At 43.3% G+C, this 17,854-nt stretch overlaps 2 protein-coding genes across 2 annotated transcripts in view; one reads left to right on the top strand and one right to left on the bottom strand.

The window, feature by feature from the left end:
* The window catches only part of KBTBD2 (kelch repeat and BTB domain containing 2), a 30,949-nt gene extending 27,164 nt beyond the window's left edge, over positions 1 to 3,785 (bottom strand). The window contains exon 1 of the mRNA XM_047763746.1: positions 3,646 to 3,785. The gene's annotated coding sequence lies outside the window, so the exon portion shown is untranslated. The remainder of the gene's footprint in view (positions 1 to 3,645) is intronic.
* LOC125117327 (translation initiation factor IF-2-like) lies at positions 3,291 to 17,603 on the top strand. Its single transcript, XM_047763125.1, has 2 exons — positions 3,291 to 4,368; positions 17,365 to 17,603. Exons 1-2 carry the CDS (start codon positions 3,291 to 3,293, stop codon positions 17,601 to 17,603), a joined length of 1,317 nt encoding a protein of 438 aa, XP_047619081.1.
* The last annotated feature ends 251 nt before the right edge of the window (positions 17,604 to 17,854 follow it).

The raw sequence follows: 17,854 nt of genomic DNA, 5'->3' as shown, positions 1-17,854 counted from the left end.
CCACAACAGGAACTCCACAAGTTATACCTTATTAACTGAGGTGATGCTGCATCTTCCAGTGCTAAAAATGTCAATACAGAAGATAGACAACTTTTGTTGGAATGAATTCAAGGCATTTTGAATGTCAAGTATTGCCAAAAAATTAAGAGCATGAACTGTGGAGCCAAATTACTTGGATCGAATGCCCAATTTTGCAACTTAGTGATTTTTTTTTCATAAGTTATTTACTTTCTGTGTTGTAGGATGCTTATCTGTGAAATGGGGGACAAAAATACAACTCTTCTCAATAGATTAGGATTAAACAAGATTTGTGGTTGCTGTTTTTTAGCTGCACCCATGGCATAAGGAAATCCCCGGGCTAGGGATTGAACCCAAGCTATAGCAGTGACAATGCCAGCTCCTTAACCTGCTGAGCCACCAGGGAACTCTAGGACTAAATGAGTTCTATGAAGAACTTGGAACAGTAACTGACACATAGCACTACATAAATATTTGCAATTTTTTTTTACCCCACTCACCGGTCAAGCTTTTTGCAACACTTTCTGAACTTTTTGAATCGTCACACCTATATAGGTCTAAGGGTCCCAATTACAAGGTTTCAGCACTGAAAAACAGTTCTCTTTTCACCCTAGGTGAGTGGCTAAGTGGTATTTTAGATTTAAAAAAAATTTATTCAAAGATTTTAGGGAGGATTTTGATGGTACAAATCATGAACCAAACTAGTTCAACAGAGACCAATCTTGAGAAGACTGATGTCTGCACAGAAAAACTAAATGATAGCCAGGAAGGCACCAGTCATAAAACAAGCCTTTCTTCATTTCAATGAGAAGACAGGTTTCTCCTTATGGAGGACAAAATACTGGTGCCAGAAATAGTTAGCTTTCAAGTTATCAAAACAACCTTTGACAGTTGAGAATGTCTGGAAGACCACTTAATCTTCAGATTGATTGTCAACCACTACACAAATAGAATTTTTTGGAGTTGGGACAAACATCAATGAAAAAGCAAATATCTTGCCTTTTGAAGAATGTATCAAGTTTGATAAACTTCAGTTTAGCTTCCTCTAATCAAATTCAGGGCTTAGGTCTATTCCCCTGTGCTCTCCCTTCCTAATCATACTGAAAAGACAACACGGTTCCATCAAGTTAATTATGCTCAGTACCCTAAGTAAATTCAGGTCACAAGAACAAGCATCTGTAGTACATTATGATTAATAAGTTATCTCACTTTTAAAAAATTAAACAAGACCATAAAGGAGACACCATCTGTGACAGAATAATTACATGAGAGTAGTATGTCCTTTTATTTTGGATATCACTTTTCTTTTTTCCTCTCAGCTCTGAACAGACTTAAGAAAGCTGGAGAAATACAGACTGAAGCAAAAGTTTTCCAATGGGATTTTCTTTACCACCAAATCAATGATTTTTTTCAAATACCACTGCAGAAGAAAATATTTCACAGATATTAAACATACTCATGAGGTCATTAAGAGCTTAGCCACTTAATGATTGATAACGGAAATTTCTTTAAAAAAAAAGGTAAACTGAGGAATACTTAGAATCTGTTGCCTATGAGGGAACTCACTACGTTATCACCACTTGTTAGAGGTATGGGTGTGGAGCTGAGGAAAAAAAGAGAATTTAAAAAAGCGTATTTCATTAAATGGTTATATTTTCTCCAAATCTCCTACAATAATCCCTTCTTCTCACACAGAGGAATCCAGATACTGACAATTCTTGGCAAGAGAACCAGGAGTAATCTTCATATATTTAAAAAGTTACTTGAATTAGTTACTTATAATACTGAGTTATTTAAATATCATCTGCTCTATTCAAACTCCACAAAATTGAAAATAAGACTAACATATAATGAAGGATTTTGACGTTTTCATTCATATTTTTTATGACAGCAAAACCAATCCTTTTTCCTGGTTGTAGGAATGTGGGCAAGGAGAAAAACAATTATTTTCTAAATAAATAAGTAAAATCTTTGAGAATACCTTTTGGCTTTTAAGACTGCATTCAAGCTTCCATGGATTTACCATCCACGTTAAACCTATTTACAATGTTTGCATTTTATGAATTATTCTCACCCATCTCCTTAAAGGCTATGTGAATAACCAAAGTCAACCGCATTTATGGTAATGCTTATTGCCAGAGCAAAAAAGAGAAAACAGTGATAGCATCCTACAAAACTGGCTGTAGAGAAAAGAGCACTATGTGGAAAAGCATAAACTATAAAGCATGCTCAACCGAAGTGCCATTGTCCTGCAGTGTTTACTGAGGACAACCACCTCTAGAGAATTTCAGGGCCCAAACTAAAGGGGCTTCAATGAGCACTAGACCAACAAAAGATTAAAGTGAACTAAGCTGAACATCAGCAAAATTTCACATCATCAAGACTAGCAAACAACTGACTGGTTTGACTTTTTCGATTTTCTTTCCGTCACAAATAGCCCTTCTGAAAAAAAGGTTAGGAAGAAAGCCGTTACCAAAGCTTAACCAAAATAAGTCACACACAGTTGCGATAGTTGAAGTCCATACCACTAAAACACAGGCAAAAATTCACAACACGGAGAGAAAGAAGAAGGAGGAAAAACAAAAACAAAAACACCCCACTGTTAATTAATTGCTTCAAAAGAAGGAAATATAATTTTAACCAGGCCACACTGCCGATAGGTTGTCTGCGAACGCCAGAACGCTCAGGGAGCCAGACGTACAGATTCATGTATCAACAACACGTGACCAGAGCAGTACCGTACCCTACGTTTTTCTAAGGCTGATATGGAAGACAGATACTTCACACACACATACACTTTCAGAGTTAATTTTCCACTTTAAACTGTTTTTCTAGTTTCACTTGTGGGGGCCATCGTGGCATCGGACAATTCTAGAAATCTGCAGACTGTACATTCCTTTCCCTTTGAGGTACCCAAGAGAGAGCTTAGGTTAATAAACCAGGGGGGGAAAAAAAAAAACAAAAAAAAACCAAAACCTGTTAACTCGAAATAACTACATCAAACTAACGGATACTCTTCTACTCCAAGGTTTCTCAATTCATAGGGAGACAGGGTGGTCGAGTTCAAATAAGTTAGTGATTTCACAGTCTAAAGTAAACACGCACACAATTTTCCGTTTCAAAGGGCAGATTCTGCCGTCTTTTAAAAATCACGAGCAGATCACAATGGGACCTCTGTTAATCTAAACATCTCCTGGTTACTTCAGATGTACCGGGAAAGAAAAACATGCGAGCGAAGGGCTTGCCCTCCTTCTGCCCACCGTCTCGCGAACATGTCGCGAGTCGTTAAGGGAAACAGCTTGGTTTGGGCCAGCGCGGGCGCCAGCCGGGGCCAGGGCGCCGCCCGGGAGACCCGCGGCCGGAAACGCCCCCGCGAGCGGCGCACCGGCCGGACGCCGGGCCGCAGAGGGGCCGCCGCGGGGTGGGGAGCAAGGCGCCGGCCGCCCGCGCCCCTCCCCCGCCCGTGGCGGAAGCGTCTCGGGTTTGAAAGATGCCGCCGCCGCCGCCGCCCCCCGCCCGGCGAGCCACAAAGAGCCGAGCCCCCTCCCGCTGCGGCCCTCCTCCCCCAGTTCCTCCACAGGTCGTCCCGGGCTCCCCCCCGGCCCAGCACTGACGACGCCTGCTCACCCGAGTCCCTCTCTCCCGAGGTTAAGGATCCGGTGCGGCTGGCGGCCCCGAAGACACTGGGCCCCTGGGGCGCGGCGGCGGGGGCGTGGCCCTCCCGCGGCGTCCAGGGCCGGGGTCTCGCCTCCCGCCTAGGAAGGCTGGCGCCGCCGCCTTCTCTTCCTTCCGGTTTCCCTCGTGCCCTCCCTCGGCAGGTCCGTCCCGAGCGGAAAGCAGCGTCCTCTCTAGGCGCCGCCGCACGCTCCCAAGGGCCCGACCACCGCCAAACTCCTCCCCCGGGAGCCGCGCCGCCCGCACCGCCTCGTCAGCCCCGGGGCCGCGAGACGCCCGGCTCGCCGCTCCGGCCCCGCCCCTGCGGCGCGCTCTCGCTCCCCTCGGCGGGCCCCTTCCGAGGCCCGGGAACGCGCGGACAGCGGACTGTGGGCCAGCCTTTGCCAAGTCTCCTTTTCCGCCGCCCGCGCGCGCCTAGCAGCACAAACGTCAGTTTTGCAGTTTCCCGGGTTCTGGAGACGCCCCCCGCCCCCCCAACGCCGCCCCGCCCTTTTCCTTTGCTGAATCCCACCGGAAAGCCAAAACAATTGGGTCCGCGCAGGCGCGAGAAGGAAGCGGAAAGAGCAGGAAGGGCGGGGGAGGCGCGAAATGACGGGGAAATGCTTTTGAAGGGGTTTCCCGGGGAAGGTCAGCGGAGAGCCCGCGGAGAGCGCGTGCGCGGCCGAGGGGTCGCCTGTGAGACCCGCCGGCCTGGGGCGCAAGGGGGGCGGGGGTTCGGGCGGTGGAGGGTTCAGGGGTGCTACGCTGGCGCAGAGAGGCCCGATAAATTGAGTGCTAGGAACTACAGACAGCTTTATGCCTGTTTTTCCCCCTTGAAATATAGAAATTTGCAGGCTGGGTGAGAGAGTGAGAATGAGGAGCACTGAAAAACATCAGACCATGAAAGAAAGAGAAATTGGGCGGCTGGCTAAGTAGGCTTTGTCTCCTAAGCCCCTAATCTCCAAAACAGGCCCTCCACTTTGCAGAGCATGTTCCGTTTTCCTGATCGAAGCAAGAGAGGCTTCACGTCCTGGTTTCAAGGCCAAGGAAAAGCAAAACAACACCCCAAAGGGCCTGCAGTCCTGGGGAGGGAACCGTTGGCCTGCGGAGGGGAGACTCTGAACGCAAAGCTTTCAGAGAGTTTGTGCTGCAATGCAGTGGCTACCTGCTCTCCAAACCCGAGCCTTCAGCTTCACATGTGAGATCTTTGCAGTAGCCGAACGCTGTGGTCCCCACTTGGTACTGCTTGCTAGCAGGCAGAAAGTTGTAGATTTACTCTCTCTTTTGATAAAAGTTATTCGTGGATCAAAGTTGTCAGAAATGGCCGCATAGGCTTCATCCTCCCTCCTAACTTCCATTCTTGGCACAAGCCCAATCTGGTGAATGTCCATGACTAATTATAAACTAAGTGCATATGTGTTACTGAAGAGATTCTTTAAGCTAGACTAAATCAACTGAATACACACCAAAATGTGTGTATCTGGGACTACTGATAAAGGATTTTACAGTAGAGTCTAGAAACCAGCTCAATTTAACAAATCTTTATTGAGTGTCCAGTATGCTTTTACTCTGCTTCGTCTGATTAAATGTTTAAGTCTTTTGATATTTAACAACAAAGAAGCCATGCAGGAGATTCAGTCATCCATTTAACAAACACTTGAGCACCTACTCTGTGCCAGAGTGGATCCTGGAGATGCAAAGCCTAAACAAAGAAGGCAGAAACAAATAATATAGTAAGAGCTTGTGTTTTGTTCTGTAGAGGACTGAGAGCTATTTAGAATTTTGATAAGATTTTAGAAAAATGACTGTGAAGTGTGGTAGATACTGGACTGAGTGCGGGGATACTTTTAGGAAGCTGTAACAAATAGTCCAGACAGATGGACCAAGAGTCCAAACTAATGTAGTGGCAGTAGGGATAGTGAAGCAGAGATGGATTTGAAACTAGCTACATATAATAAACAATACTTGATTAAGAGAATGAGGGAAAATAAGAAGTGAAGGACGACCCAGTTTTCCAGTTAGGGTAATTAGATAGTAGTATCAGTAACTATACAGAGAGTAGCTAATTTAAGGATGAAAGAGAGTACTAAAAGTTGTCATTTTACTAGTTGTCCAGTTAGGAATACATTTGGCTGCAAATAAAAAAGATTCTATTGCAGTGGTCTCTTTGGTCATCTCTCTGCAGACGGTTAGTTATCCTTGGTTCAACAACTCAAGAACAGCAGAGCCACAATTTCTGTGATTCTTGACATTCCTCTCATGGTTACAAGATGGTTGCAGCAATTTCAGCCTTTACACTGTTGTTCGAGGCAGGAAGATAGGAAAAGGAGTGGCTTCAGCCACTTTTTTTTCCCCCCTCCCCAGGAAAGTAAAAGCTTTTCCAGGATAATACCCCATACCCTCAGCTCACCAGACTTTCACATATCTCATTTTCTAGGACTGTAATTTGACAAACTAAAGCTGAAAGGACTTAGTTTTTCCAAGCTCTAAGGAAAGGTGGTAAAGAAGTAAAGCATGCAGAATGGATATTGGGTCAAATAGCAGTCTGCTAGCTAATGCTGAAAGCATCCCTTTTTAACATTTAAAACACTGAGGACTGTCAGGCTGAAGTTTCTAGAGTTTCAAAGAAGACTTTTTTTTTTTTTGATGTTTTTACGTAACAGAGAAAGAACAGTTTATCCTCAATTATTTGTACTTGTTTGCCATTCCTTCCTTTCTCAAAGTTGCCATCCCTTAAATAAAGCCTCAGAGGGGATTGGAACAATCAGAAAACAGGGGCTGCTGTGGTCAGAGAAGGCTGACTCCTTGCAGCTGCTGTGGTAGAACAACTGTAGGGTATTTGGCATTATGAACATCAATGCCACCTTGACTTCTTTACAGATTTTGCCTCTTAGCATGGAAGCGGAATAATCACAGCCAATTAGAGTTTCCAGTTTAGAGAGATCATAAATTGGTATTTTCTAGCAATTACACTAACTTTTTTGCAATGTATAGTAGCTTCCATGTGATCTATATCCCAACCTGGGGACATGATACTGTTTAAAACATTCCCTTTTAGGAGTTCCCATCGTGGCTCAGAGGTTAACGAACGCAACGAGTATCCATGATGATGTGGGTTTGATCCCTGGCCTTGCTCAGTGGATTACCACGAGCTGTGGTGTAGGTTGCAGACGTAGCTTGGATCCCAAGTTGCTGTGGCTGTGGTGTAGGCCAGCGGCTGCAGCTCTGATTTAATCCCTAGCCTGGGAACTTCCATATGCTGTGGGTGCAGCCCTCAAAAGACAAAAAAAAAATTCCATTTTAGGTAACAAGGTATTTTCTTTCAATTAGTGCTAATGACCATGAAAAAGTATCCTCCTCAGATAGCATTTTTTTTTTTTTTTGGCCACTCCTGTGGCATGCAGAAGTTCCTCGGTCAGGGATTGCATTTAAGCAGTGACAATGCTGGATCCTTAACCACTAGGCCGCCAGGGAACTCTACGACTACATTTTAAACACAATTCTAGAAAACAATGATTTCCTAGGAAAATAAAGATGCAACTACAAATTTTGTAAAGTTGAGTCCTCTTTGCTTAATCATTTTTAAATGCTATAAATCATAATCCTTTATGATATTAAAATAACTACTTTTTAAAAATTTTTCTCTTTTTATGGTTGCACCTGTGGCATATGGAAATTTCTAGGCTAGGGGTTACATTGGAGCTTCAGCTGCAGACCTATAGCACAGCTTTCGGCAATGCCGGATCCTTAACTCACTGAGCAAGGCCAGGGATGGAACCCAAATCCACAGACCATATGTCAGGTTCTTAACCCCATAAGTCTTGACAGGAACTCAAACTATTCTTAATGTTAATTTTAACCTATTTAAAAATCTTGGATTTGGGGGAGGACGTTACCAGGCCACCTCTTAGGGAGGACAATACACTATCCACAGTTGTTTGAATTTGCAGATGCAGAACCCCACTGGAGGACCCACGGTAAAGTTATATGAGGAGGGTCAGCAGCCTTAACCCCCATGTAGTTCAAGGGTTAGCTGCATATCCTCCCCATCTTGGTTCCCTGTAGTAATACGGAGAAAATCTAGTTTAAATGAACCTCGATATTACAGGGCAGCGTAAGGGAGTCCTTTATGGATACTAGTTGGGAGTGTTACTGCTGAGCCATGATGGAACTCCTTTATAGTAAATCTTTAAGTTGGGTAGTATCAGTTCTCTAACTTTGTTTATTGTTCTCCTTCATTGCTCAGCGGACTATTCTTTATGTTTTTGTTTTTCCTTTTTAGGGCCATACCCACAGCATATGGCGGTTCCCAGGCTAGGGGTCCAATCAGAGCTTTAGCTGCCGGCCTACGCCACAGCCATAGCAATGCAGGATCTGAGCCACTTCTGTCACCTACACCACAGCTCATGGCCATGTCGGATCCTTAACCAAATGAGCAAGGCCAGGGATCGAACCTGCGTCCTCTTGGATACTAGTCAGATTCGTTAACCACTGAGCCATGATGGGAACTCCTCAGTGGACTATTCTAAGTTAAACTTCTCCATAAAAATTTTAGTTTTTTAAATTTATTTTTTTGTCTTTTTAGGGCTTCACCCGAGGCATATGGAAGTTCCCAAGCCAGGGGTCAAATTGGAGCCATAGCCATCGGCCTTCGTCACAGCCATGGCAACGCCCAGATCTGAGCCCCTTCTGAGGCTTATACTCCAGCTTTTGGCAACGCCAGATGCTTAACCCACTGAGCGAGGCCAGGGATCAAACCCGCATCCTCTCAGAGATAACATAATGTCCTTAATACTCTGAGCCACAGCAAGAACCCCTCAATGAGTTTTCATATCCATTCTTTCAGACTTTCTACATGGAAGAGCATGTATTCTGCAAACATTAGACAATTTCCTCCTTTCCAATTAGTATAGCTTTAATTTATTTTCTTATTTCACTGGTTAGCCTGCTAGTATGCTGTTGAAAAGCAGTGGTGAGAGGGAAAATTCTTGCCTTATAGCAGTTATTAGTGGGAAAGATTCAAGTTTCTCACTATTAAGTGTAACTGTTCCATGTGTATTCTGCTATTGTTGGATAAGGTAATCTATAGATGTCCATTTTATCCAGGTGTTTTATGGTGTTGTTCAATTCATCTGTGTCCCTACAAATCTGTTGGATTTGCTCATTTTTGATAGAGGGGTGTTGAAATCTCCAGTTACAATAGTGGATTCATCTATTTCTCCTTGCAGTTCTATCAGTTTTTACCTCATCTAATTTGACACTTTGTTGTTCCACATATTCATGTTAAGGATTATTATATCTTCTTGGAGAATTGACCCTTTTTTATTATTATGAAATTCCCCTCTTTATCCCTGGTCCCTTTTCTTGCTCTGAAATTTGCTCTGTCTAAAATAAATATGGCTATTCCTACTTTCTTTTGATCTGTGTTATTGTAGTACATCTTTCTTCATGCTTTTACTTTCAGCCCCTATTAGTCTTTATATTTAAAGTCAATTTCTTGGGAGTTCCCTTGTGTCACAGTGAGTTAAGGATCTGGCATTGTCACTTCAGCAGCTTGGGTCACTGCTCTGGTTTGATCTTTGCTCTGGGGACTTCTGTATGCTGCTGGTGCAGCGAAAAAAAAAAGTCAGTTTCTTGTAGACAACACATAGTCTTATTTTTTGATCCATTTTTTTCAATCTATGGCTTTTAATTTGTGCATTGAGACCTTTGAGAGTCAAACTTATTTCCAATATAGTTGAATTAACATCTAACATATATGTTATTATTTTCTATTTCTGCCCTTGTTTTTTGTCCCTATTTTTGTCTTCCAGTCTTTTCTGCCTCTTGTGGTTTTCAATGACTTTTTTTTTGCTTCTTAGGGCCACCGGTGTGGCATATGGAAGTTACCAGGCTGGGGGTTGAATCAGAGCTACAGCTGCTGGCCTACACCACAGCCACAGCAACACGGGATCTGAGCTACATCTGCAACCTACACCATGGCTCATGGCAACACTGGATCCTTAACCTACTAGCGAGGCCAGGGATCAAACCTGCATCCTCAGGGATACTGGTCGAGTTCATTTCTGCTGAGCCACATGGGAACTCCCTCACTGACCATTTCACATGATTATATTTTCTACTTTTTCTTAGCATATCAGCTATAAATATGCTTTTACCCTTTTCGGTGGCTGCCCTAGAGATTGCTATGTACAATGTACAACAAATCCAAGTCCACTTTAAAATAACAGGATACTACTCCACCAGTACTATGTGTACCTTATAATAACAAAATATTCCTAATTCCTACTTCCCATTCCTCTTATCATTACTATCATTCACTTAAATTATAGTTAAGCACACATAAGCATATATATGTGTATGTACACACACACACACACATAGCATACGTAAGTGAATACCTTGGTGCTATTATTATTTTGAGTAAATTTTATTTGTTAGATCAATTAAGAAAAATAAAGTTTTTATTTTACCTTCACATGTCCTTCTATAATGATCTTTACATAGATCTGAGTTTCTGACCAACACAATTTTCCTTCTAAAAATGTCTTTTCACATTTTTTGCAAGGCAGTTCTACTGGCAACAAATTCCCTCAATTTTTGTTTGAGAAAGTCTATTTCTCCTTCACATTTGAAAGATAATTATACAGGCTACAGATTTCTAGGTTGGTGGGTTGTATTTTTACCTCTCAACACTTTAAATATTTCATTCCACTGTCTTCTTGCTTGCATGGTTTCTGAGAAAAAGTCAGATGTTAGTCTTAGCTTTGCTCACCTACAGGTAAAAGTGTTCTCCTTTGGCTTCTTTTCAGCAATTTTTTCTTTAGCTTGCATTTTCTGTAGTTAGAAAATGATATGCCTAGGTGTAGTTTTTTTTTTGTTTTGTTTTGTTTTGTTTTTGTTGTTGTTGTTTTTTGTCACTGTTTTGTATTTATCATGCTTGGTGTTTTCTGAGCTTCCTGGATCTGTGGTTTGGTGCTTGACATTAATTGGGGGGTAAATTTTGTCATTGTTGCTTCATGCACTGCTTCTGTTCTTTTCTCTTTCTTCCTCTGCTGGTATTCCCACTGTGTGTATGTAACATCTTTTATAGTGTTCCCAGTTTTTGAATATTTTGTTCTGCGTTTTTCAACCTTTTTTCCTCTTTGCTTTTCAATTTTTGAAGTTTTCTAATTTATTTATTTGGGCCACATTCACAGCATATGGAAGATCCCAGACCAGGGATCAAATCTGACCAACATCACAGCTGTGACGATGGATCCTTAAACCACTGCACTGGGCTTGGGGTTGAACCCATGCCTCAGCAGCAACCTGAGCTGTTGCAGACAATGCCAGATTGTTAACTCCCTGAAGACTTCTAATTTATTATTTTCTTTTTCTTTTTTTCTTTTTAGGGCTGCACCTGTGGCATATGGAAGTTCTCAGGCTAGGAGTCAAAGTGCTGCCCTAAAAACAAAAGAATAAAAAATAAAAAAATATAGAACATGAAGAACACAAAGAATCAAAACGAGGATATACTTACAGATATCACAAGAACTTTTTTTTTAAGGCCTCACCCATGGCATTTGGAAGTTCCCAGGCTAGGGGATGAATCTGAGCTGCAGCTGAGGCCTACCCCACAGCCACGGCAACACTGGATCTGAGGTGCATCTGTGATCTATGCTTCAGCTTACTGTCATGTTGGATCCTTAGGCCACTGAGTGATGCCAGGTATCAAACCTGAATCCTCACAGACACAACCTTGGGTTCTTAACCCATTGAGCCACGTGGGAACTCAACCAGCACTTTATTTTTTATTTTATTTTATTTTGTCTTTTCTCCATGGCACATGGAGTTTCCCAGGCTAGGGGTCTAAATGGAGCTGTAGCCTCTGGCCTATGCCACAGCCACAGCAACTCAGGATCCGAGCCAGATCTGTGACCTATACCACAGCCCATGGCAACGCCGGATCCTTAACCCTCTGTGCGAGGCCAGGGATTGAACCCATAACCTCATGGTCCCTAGTCAAATTCGTTAACCACTGAGCCACGATGGGAATTCCTCAACCAGCACTTTAAAAAATAAAAAATTATGAAAATTTTTATACCTATGAATTGGGAAACTTAGACAAAAAGGGAAATTTCCTGGAAAAATTCAAGTCATTGTAACTAAATTAAGAAATGGAAAAGCCAGACTTAGAAACATTTTCTAATGTTTTCTAACTGCATCAGTAGCCAAGTCTACATACAAACAAAATAAACAACATGCTCTTTCCAAGCAGGTCTGCTAAACCTGCAGGGAAAAAATAGATAACTCTTGTCTTATGGCAAACTGCTCTAGAGAACAGAAAATGATGGCAAGTTATCTAGCTTACTTTATGAGGCTAGGATATCTTGAAATCAAGAAAAGACAATATAAGAATTGAAAATGAGGAGTTCTCGTCATGGCACAGTGGTTAATGAATCCGACTAGGAACCATGAGGTTGCGGGTTCGGTCCCTGCCCTTGCTCAGTGGGTTAACGATCCGGCGTTGCTGTGAGCTGTGGTGTAGGTTGCAGACTCGGTTCGGATCCCGCGTTGCTGTGGCTCTGGTGTAGGCCGGTGTCTACAGCTCCGAATGGACCCCTAGCCTGGGAACCTCCATATGCCGCAGGAGCGGCCCAAAGAAATAGCAAAAAAGACAAAAAAAAAAAAAAAGAATTGAAAATGATAAAACAATTCCCTTTATAATCTTAGATTCCAAAATTCTAAATAAAATACCAGCAAATGGAATTCTGCAATGTATTTTAAAATATATCAAGACCTAGGTGGGTGTATCCTAGGATCACAAGGATTGTTTAAGGAGAGAAAAATCTATTAAGGAATCTGCTTTATTAAGAAGAAAAAATATTATTTCAATAGATGCAGGAAGACCATTTGCTAAAATTTTAAAACTTTACAGCTAATTTGGAATAAAAGAGACCCTACTAACTTGCTAAAGAGTATCTCAAAAATAACTTACAATAATTCTTTATGGTGAATCATTACAAATTAAGTATAAGACAGTGCTATCCACTAAATTGAATACTGTGTTGAAGGTTTTGGAAGATTAAGACAAATAAGAGAAATGAGAAGCTATTCAATGAAAAGGATGAAATAAAACTACTATTATTTGTAGATGATTTGAGTGTTCACATAGAAAATATAGTCAGGTCCACAAAAAATTGAAACTAAAGATAGTTCAGCAAAGTTGCTGGAATATAAAATCAATACGTAAATATAAACAGTATTCCTATGTACCTCCAACACAATGAGAAAATGTAACTTAAATAAAAGGAATAATTCTCAATGGCAAGAAAAACTGTTAACTCTAAAATACATTCCTAAAACAAATTAAAAATTAGAACCTTATATTTAAGATTTATCATGGACACAGAAGTGATTCTAGTTCATTCATTTAACTACTCTGTGGTACCCCACAGTCTATCTATACTATAATTTATTTATCTATTCTCTTGTTTCATGGACATTTGGGTGATTTTTAATTATTTTTATATTATGAATCATGCTAATGAAACAAACATTGTATTTATTTTTCGCTTTTTTTTTTTTTTAGGGCTGCACCCGTGGCATATGGAAGTTCCCAGGCCAGGGGTCGAATGGGAGCTACAACTGCCAGCCTACACCACAACCACAGCAACGTGGGATCCAAGCCTCATCTTCAACTTACACCACAGCTCATGGAAATGCCAGATCCTTAACCCACTGAGCGAAACCAGGGATTGAACCCGTGTCCTCATGGATATTAGTCAGGTTCATTACCACTGAGCCACAATGGGAACGCCACAACAAACATTTTAAATATATGGCTCCTTGTGTGTAGATGCAAGATTTTTTTTCTAGGGTATTTCTAGAGGTAGAATTGCTGGTTCATGCAGTATGATACTTTTTCAACTTTGTCAGATACTCTCAAATTTCTCTCCAAAGCGATTTTACCAATTTACACTCTTATGAGCAATGTATACATATTCCTGTCATTCCACTTCCTCCTTAACCCTTGGTTTTATCAGACTCATTACATTTTTTTCCCCTGATGTGATAGTTATGAATGGCATCTCATTGCAAATATCACAAAAATGTAGACTCCTAATTAAGAATTATAATTTTGCTTCTCTTCCCTGCTATTTCCTCAGGACTAGAACTGCACTGGTACCATCCTAGAGACTCCAATTTTGCGGATGGAATGAGTGAATGAAGGATCACCAGTGAGGCCGAGCAAGGCTCTTTAGGTGTGGGAAGCAAGACTATCCCTACACTTGTGTTTAAATATCTATCTGAAATCAGCATGTCAATTGAGGGGAAAACAGAAACCACTGCTTTAATGAGAGACAAAGTCTGTCAAACTGTCAAAATGAGGGCGACACTGACCACTCAAACACTTAGAAAAGGCACTGGATCTGGGAGTCCAAACGCCTTACCCCATTCCCCTTCCAACTGGTAGGATTGCAACTGAATATTATGGACAAATTTTTCAAGCTCCCCGAGTCTCAGCTGTCCTCATCTTAAAGCAGAGATGATGATAATAACACTCTTTTGGAATCCTGAACAGAGAACACATAGTTCACTAGTTAGAGCTTTTTAAAAATTCTATTTATTTATTTATATATAGGGCTTTTTAGGGCTGCACCTGCAGCTTACAGACGTTCCCAGGCTAGGGGTTGAATCAGAGCTATAGCTGCTGGCCTACACCACAGCCACAGCAATGCCAGATCTGAGCCTTATCTGCAGCCTGCACCACAGCTCACGGCAACACCAGGCCAGGGACTGAACCTGTGTCCTCGTGGATTCCAGTCAGGTTCATTAACCACTGAGCCACAAAGGGAACCCTTATTTATTTATTTTTAAAGACTGCACTGGGGGCACTGGAAGTTCCCAGACCAGGGACTGAATCTGAGCCGCAGCTGTAACCTATGCTGCAGCTATGGCAATGTCGGATCATTTAACCCACTGTGCCAGGCTGGGGATCAACCCGAGCCTTCACTGTAGGGACAAGAGCCACTGCAGTCAGATTCTTAACACATTGCCTCACAGGGAGAACTCCCACTAGCTAAACCCTAAAGCAAAAATAGCAAACCATCATCTAACCTCAGACACCCCACCCAACACAAAATGCCTCAGTTGGCACAAAAACAGTCTTCCATCAGAGGTCTAGTTGGAATCTATGGATCGGATAGTGCCACTCTATGCTTCACCTCTGGTGTCTTCCAGGAGTGCCTCAAACTCATAGTTCCCAGTTGGCTGGCATTTCTGGGACATTTTCATTCCAGTCCTTCTCCTTGCTCACCTACCTACCAATCCTCTCACCTATGCAAACTGGAAGCTCTGTTTGACTAAACACAAGCCACCCTATCCTTCACCCTGTTTACTGAATAGTCACTGAGCTTGTTCCCTCCCAAGAACACTCCTGTCCTGAGCTGCCCTCATAAGCGGGTTCTTCACTCTCCCATTCTCCAGGCACTCAGCACTGAGACATGGCCACGAGCATGTGGCAGATCCAAGTCTTTGGGAGACGGCATATTATATAATTGGCCAGACTCTGTTTAAGAAAAACATCAAATATGGATACAAACATGTTGCAATTTTCTACCTCTCGCCTTGCTGACCATTCTGCCTCATTCATTGAGACAAGGAACCTCTAAATGACTACATTGTGAAGGAGGTGACATGAAGCAGGACACAGTGGGGGCCTCCCAAGTACAAAAGCTCTCTGTCCCCTCCATGTCTTGTTTGCAGAAAAAAGCTGGAGTCTCCTAGATCTTCTCTGAATTCCAAAGAGCAGATTCACACAGATACCAACCAGGGAAGTTAAGGAACACAGAAGAAAAGCAAAATCTTTTCCAACATAATCTTTTCTCAGGATTGTTAACTTAAACGAATGCTTTGGTTTCTGACCCCAAACTATCGACATAATGTCCAGTAATTTCAACCAGCTGGCCACAAATGGACTTAAAGTTGATGACACCAGGAGAGTCAATTAAGAACGGAAGCTCCAGAACCATCACAAAAGCTCTAATAATCAAATGCCACAACCATCAATCGCTTTTGCTCCCTACGAGAAGGAAGTAAGGGTTCACAAGACCACGTTGACTCGTTTGCTCTGCGGGAACATACAGATCAAAGACAGCAACCCAGTTACAGCAACCCAGGAAATCTACAAGTGAGGTCTTATCAGGAAGCTGAAATCACTAAGACTCTCTACCTTTGCTGCCTTTAAAAACCTCGTGCTCTGGCAGCCAGCAAGGTGGATGTGAGACAAATCTAGGTCTCCCTCCCATCTTCCAGATTGATGCCTTCCCCACTAAAAAAATCTTTCTTTGCTTCAAATTCCGATGTTTCTGTTTGTTTGGCCTCACTGTGCATCAGGCACACAAACGTGGGTTTGACAACTAGAGGAGGGGGTGACGCACCCCAAACCCCATCCTCTCAGATTCTTTCTTTCCTCAGCAGCAATGCCTTTCACACCACAGGACTTCAGCAAACCACTGCCAAGAGCCACCCTGTGGACCTTGGTATAACTTAGAACTGCTCCAGTTCTGAAATCCTAAACTTCAGATTTCCATTCTGATCACAAATGCCCTCCTCGAGCTCTTTTATTCTCATGAAAGACCTCTGTTACTTTTTTTTAAAAAAAATTATTTTATTTTTTTGTCTTTTTAGGGCCATACCTGTGGCATATGGAAGTTTCCAGGCTAGGGGGTCGAATCAGAGCTACAGCTGTGGACCTACGCCACAGCCACAGCAATGCCAGATCCAAGTCACATCCACAACCTTTGCCACAGCTTGCAGCAATGTTGGATCCTTAACCCACTGAGCAGAGGCCAGGAATCGAACCTGCATCCTCATGGATACTAGTCGGGTTCTTAACCTGCTGAGCCACAATGGGAACTCCAAAACCTCCATTACTTTTGCTTCGATTTGATCAGCCCTCTCTGGCACTACTTTCTCTTCCTGACTATATGCTAGGCTACTAGTTAGGGTGAGGAGAGGCTCTCAGGGAACACAATTTAAGAAGGCACTCACATGCAGGGTAACACAAATGCAAGGTGTACATTATGTGCCATGGTGTATTACTTTAATTACTCACCATTACGCTGAACTTTCTTGAACACTAGACTTCTCTTTCCACCAGCCGGGCAAAACCCGTCCTCAATCCATCCAACCATCGTGTCGCCCAAGTGACTGAAAATTACTGAACAGCTGATGAAGCGCTGCAGATGGGCCAGGACAAGTTACTGAATCCCTCTCCAGCTCAGCGCCAGCTCTACCAGGAGCCCCTCTGCAGGTCTGAGGATGACTGCTCTCCCCGTTCCATGGGGCAGGATGGCAGACAGTGTTAGTCCTATTCCTGCCTCTCTTTGAAATAAATAGTAATAACAAGGTCATCAGATGCTAACGCTTTTAAATTTCTGCCTTCAGGTCTCCATTTCCCTCCCCCCTCAAAGCCTTCCTTCTGTCCAAGGCCAAGCACCGGACCCAGGCTTGGCTGCTCTCTGATCAACATAACACCCCTCTCTCTCCACTGCCAGGAACATCTTCCATTCTCTCCATCCCCGAGACACAGAGAACTCAATCCCTGCCTTTCAAACGCCAAACTCCTCCTTACAACGCCAGGACGCCCCTTCACTACTTCCCATTCACTGTCCTGTGGCTTTCCTTCCTCTCACGCCTCTGTAGGCGCCAGCGGCCCTTCCGAGATGCCCATCCATCACCCACGCACACACGCCAGCGCCTTTCTGTCCCTCCACTTCCCCACCAGTGGCGTCCCACCTGCAGGAGCCCCTTCCCCCGAGAGGCTGCTCTCCCCAGCTTTCAGCAAACGTGTTCATCCCACCTCTGTGCCCCTTCCTCCTCTCAGGGCTGTCTGTCCTCCGCCCAGGCTGGCCTCCTTCCTCTCTGCTTCTCCTCTTCCTTAAGCGTCAGCGGCTCTAGGCCCGAGGATGGAAAGAGACCAGGAGCTCAGAGGAGCAGCCACGACCTGTCCCAACTGCACACTCAGAGGAGGGGACGGTCCGGGAGGCTGAGGGGGACAGGAAGGGCTCTGTCCTCCAGAAAAGCGAAGGCCAGGGCGCCTCCATGCAACAGGGATGTGCAGAAGGGGGGTCTCAGGTTCACCCAGAAGAGGGTGCAGAGGACTGCTTGTCTCCACCAGGCCTCAGCAGCTTCT

The sequence above is a fragment of the Phacochoerus africanus genome, chromosome 16, assembly GCF_016906955.1.
Source record: "Phacochoerus africanus isolate WHEZ1 chromosome 16, ROS_Pafr_v1, whole genome shotgun sequence".
NCBI classification, from domain to species: Eukaryota; Metazoa; Chordata; class Mammalia; order Artiodactyla; family Suidae; genus Phacochoerus; species Phacochoerus africanus.
Note: the sequence above shows the minus strand (reverse complement) of the source record. Positions and strands in the feature narration are given on the sequence as shown.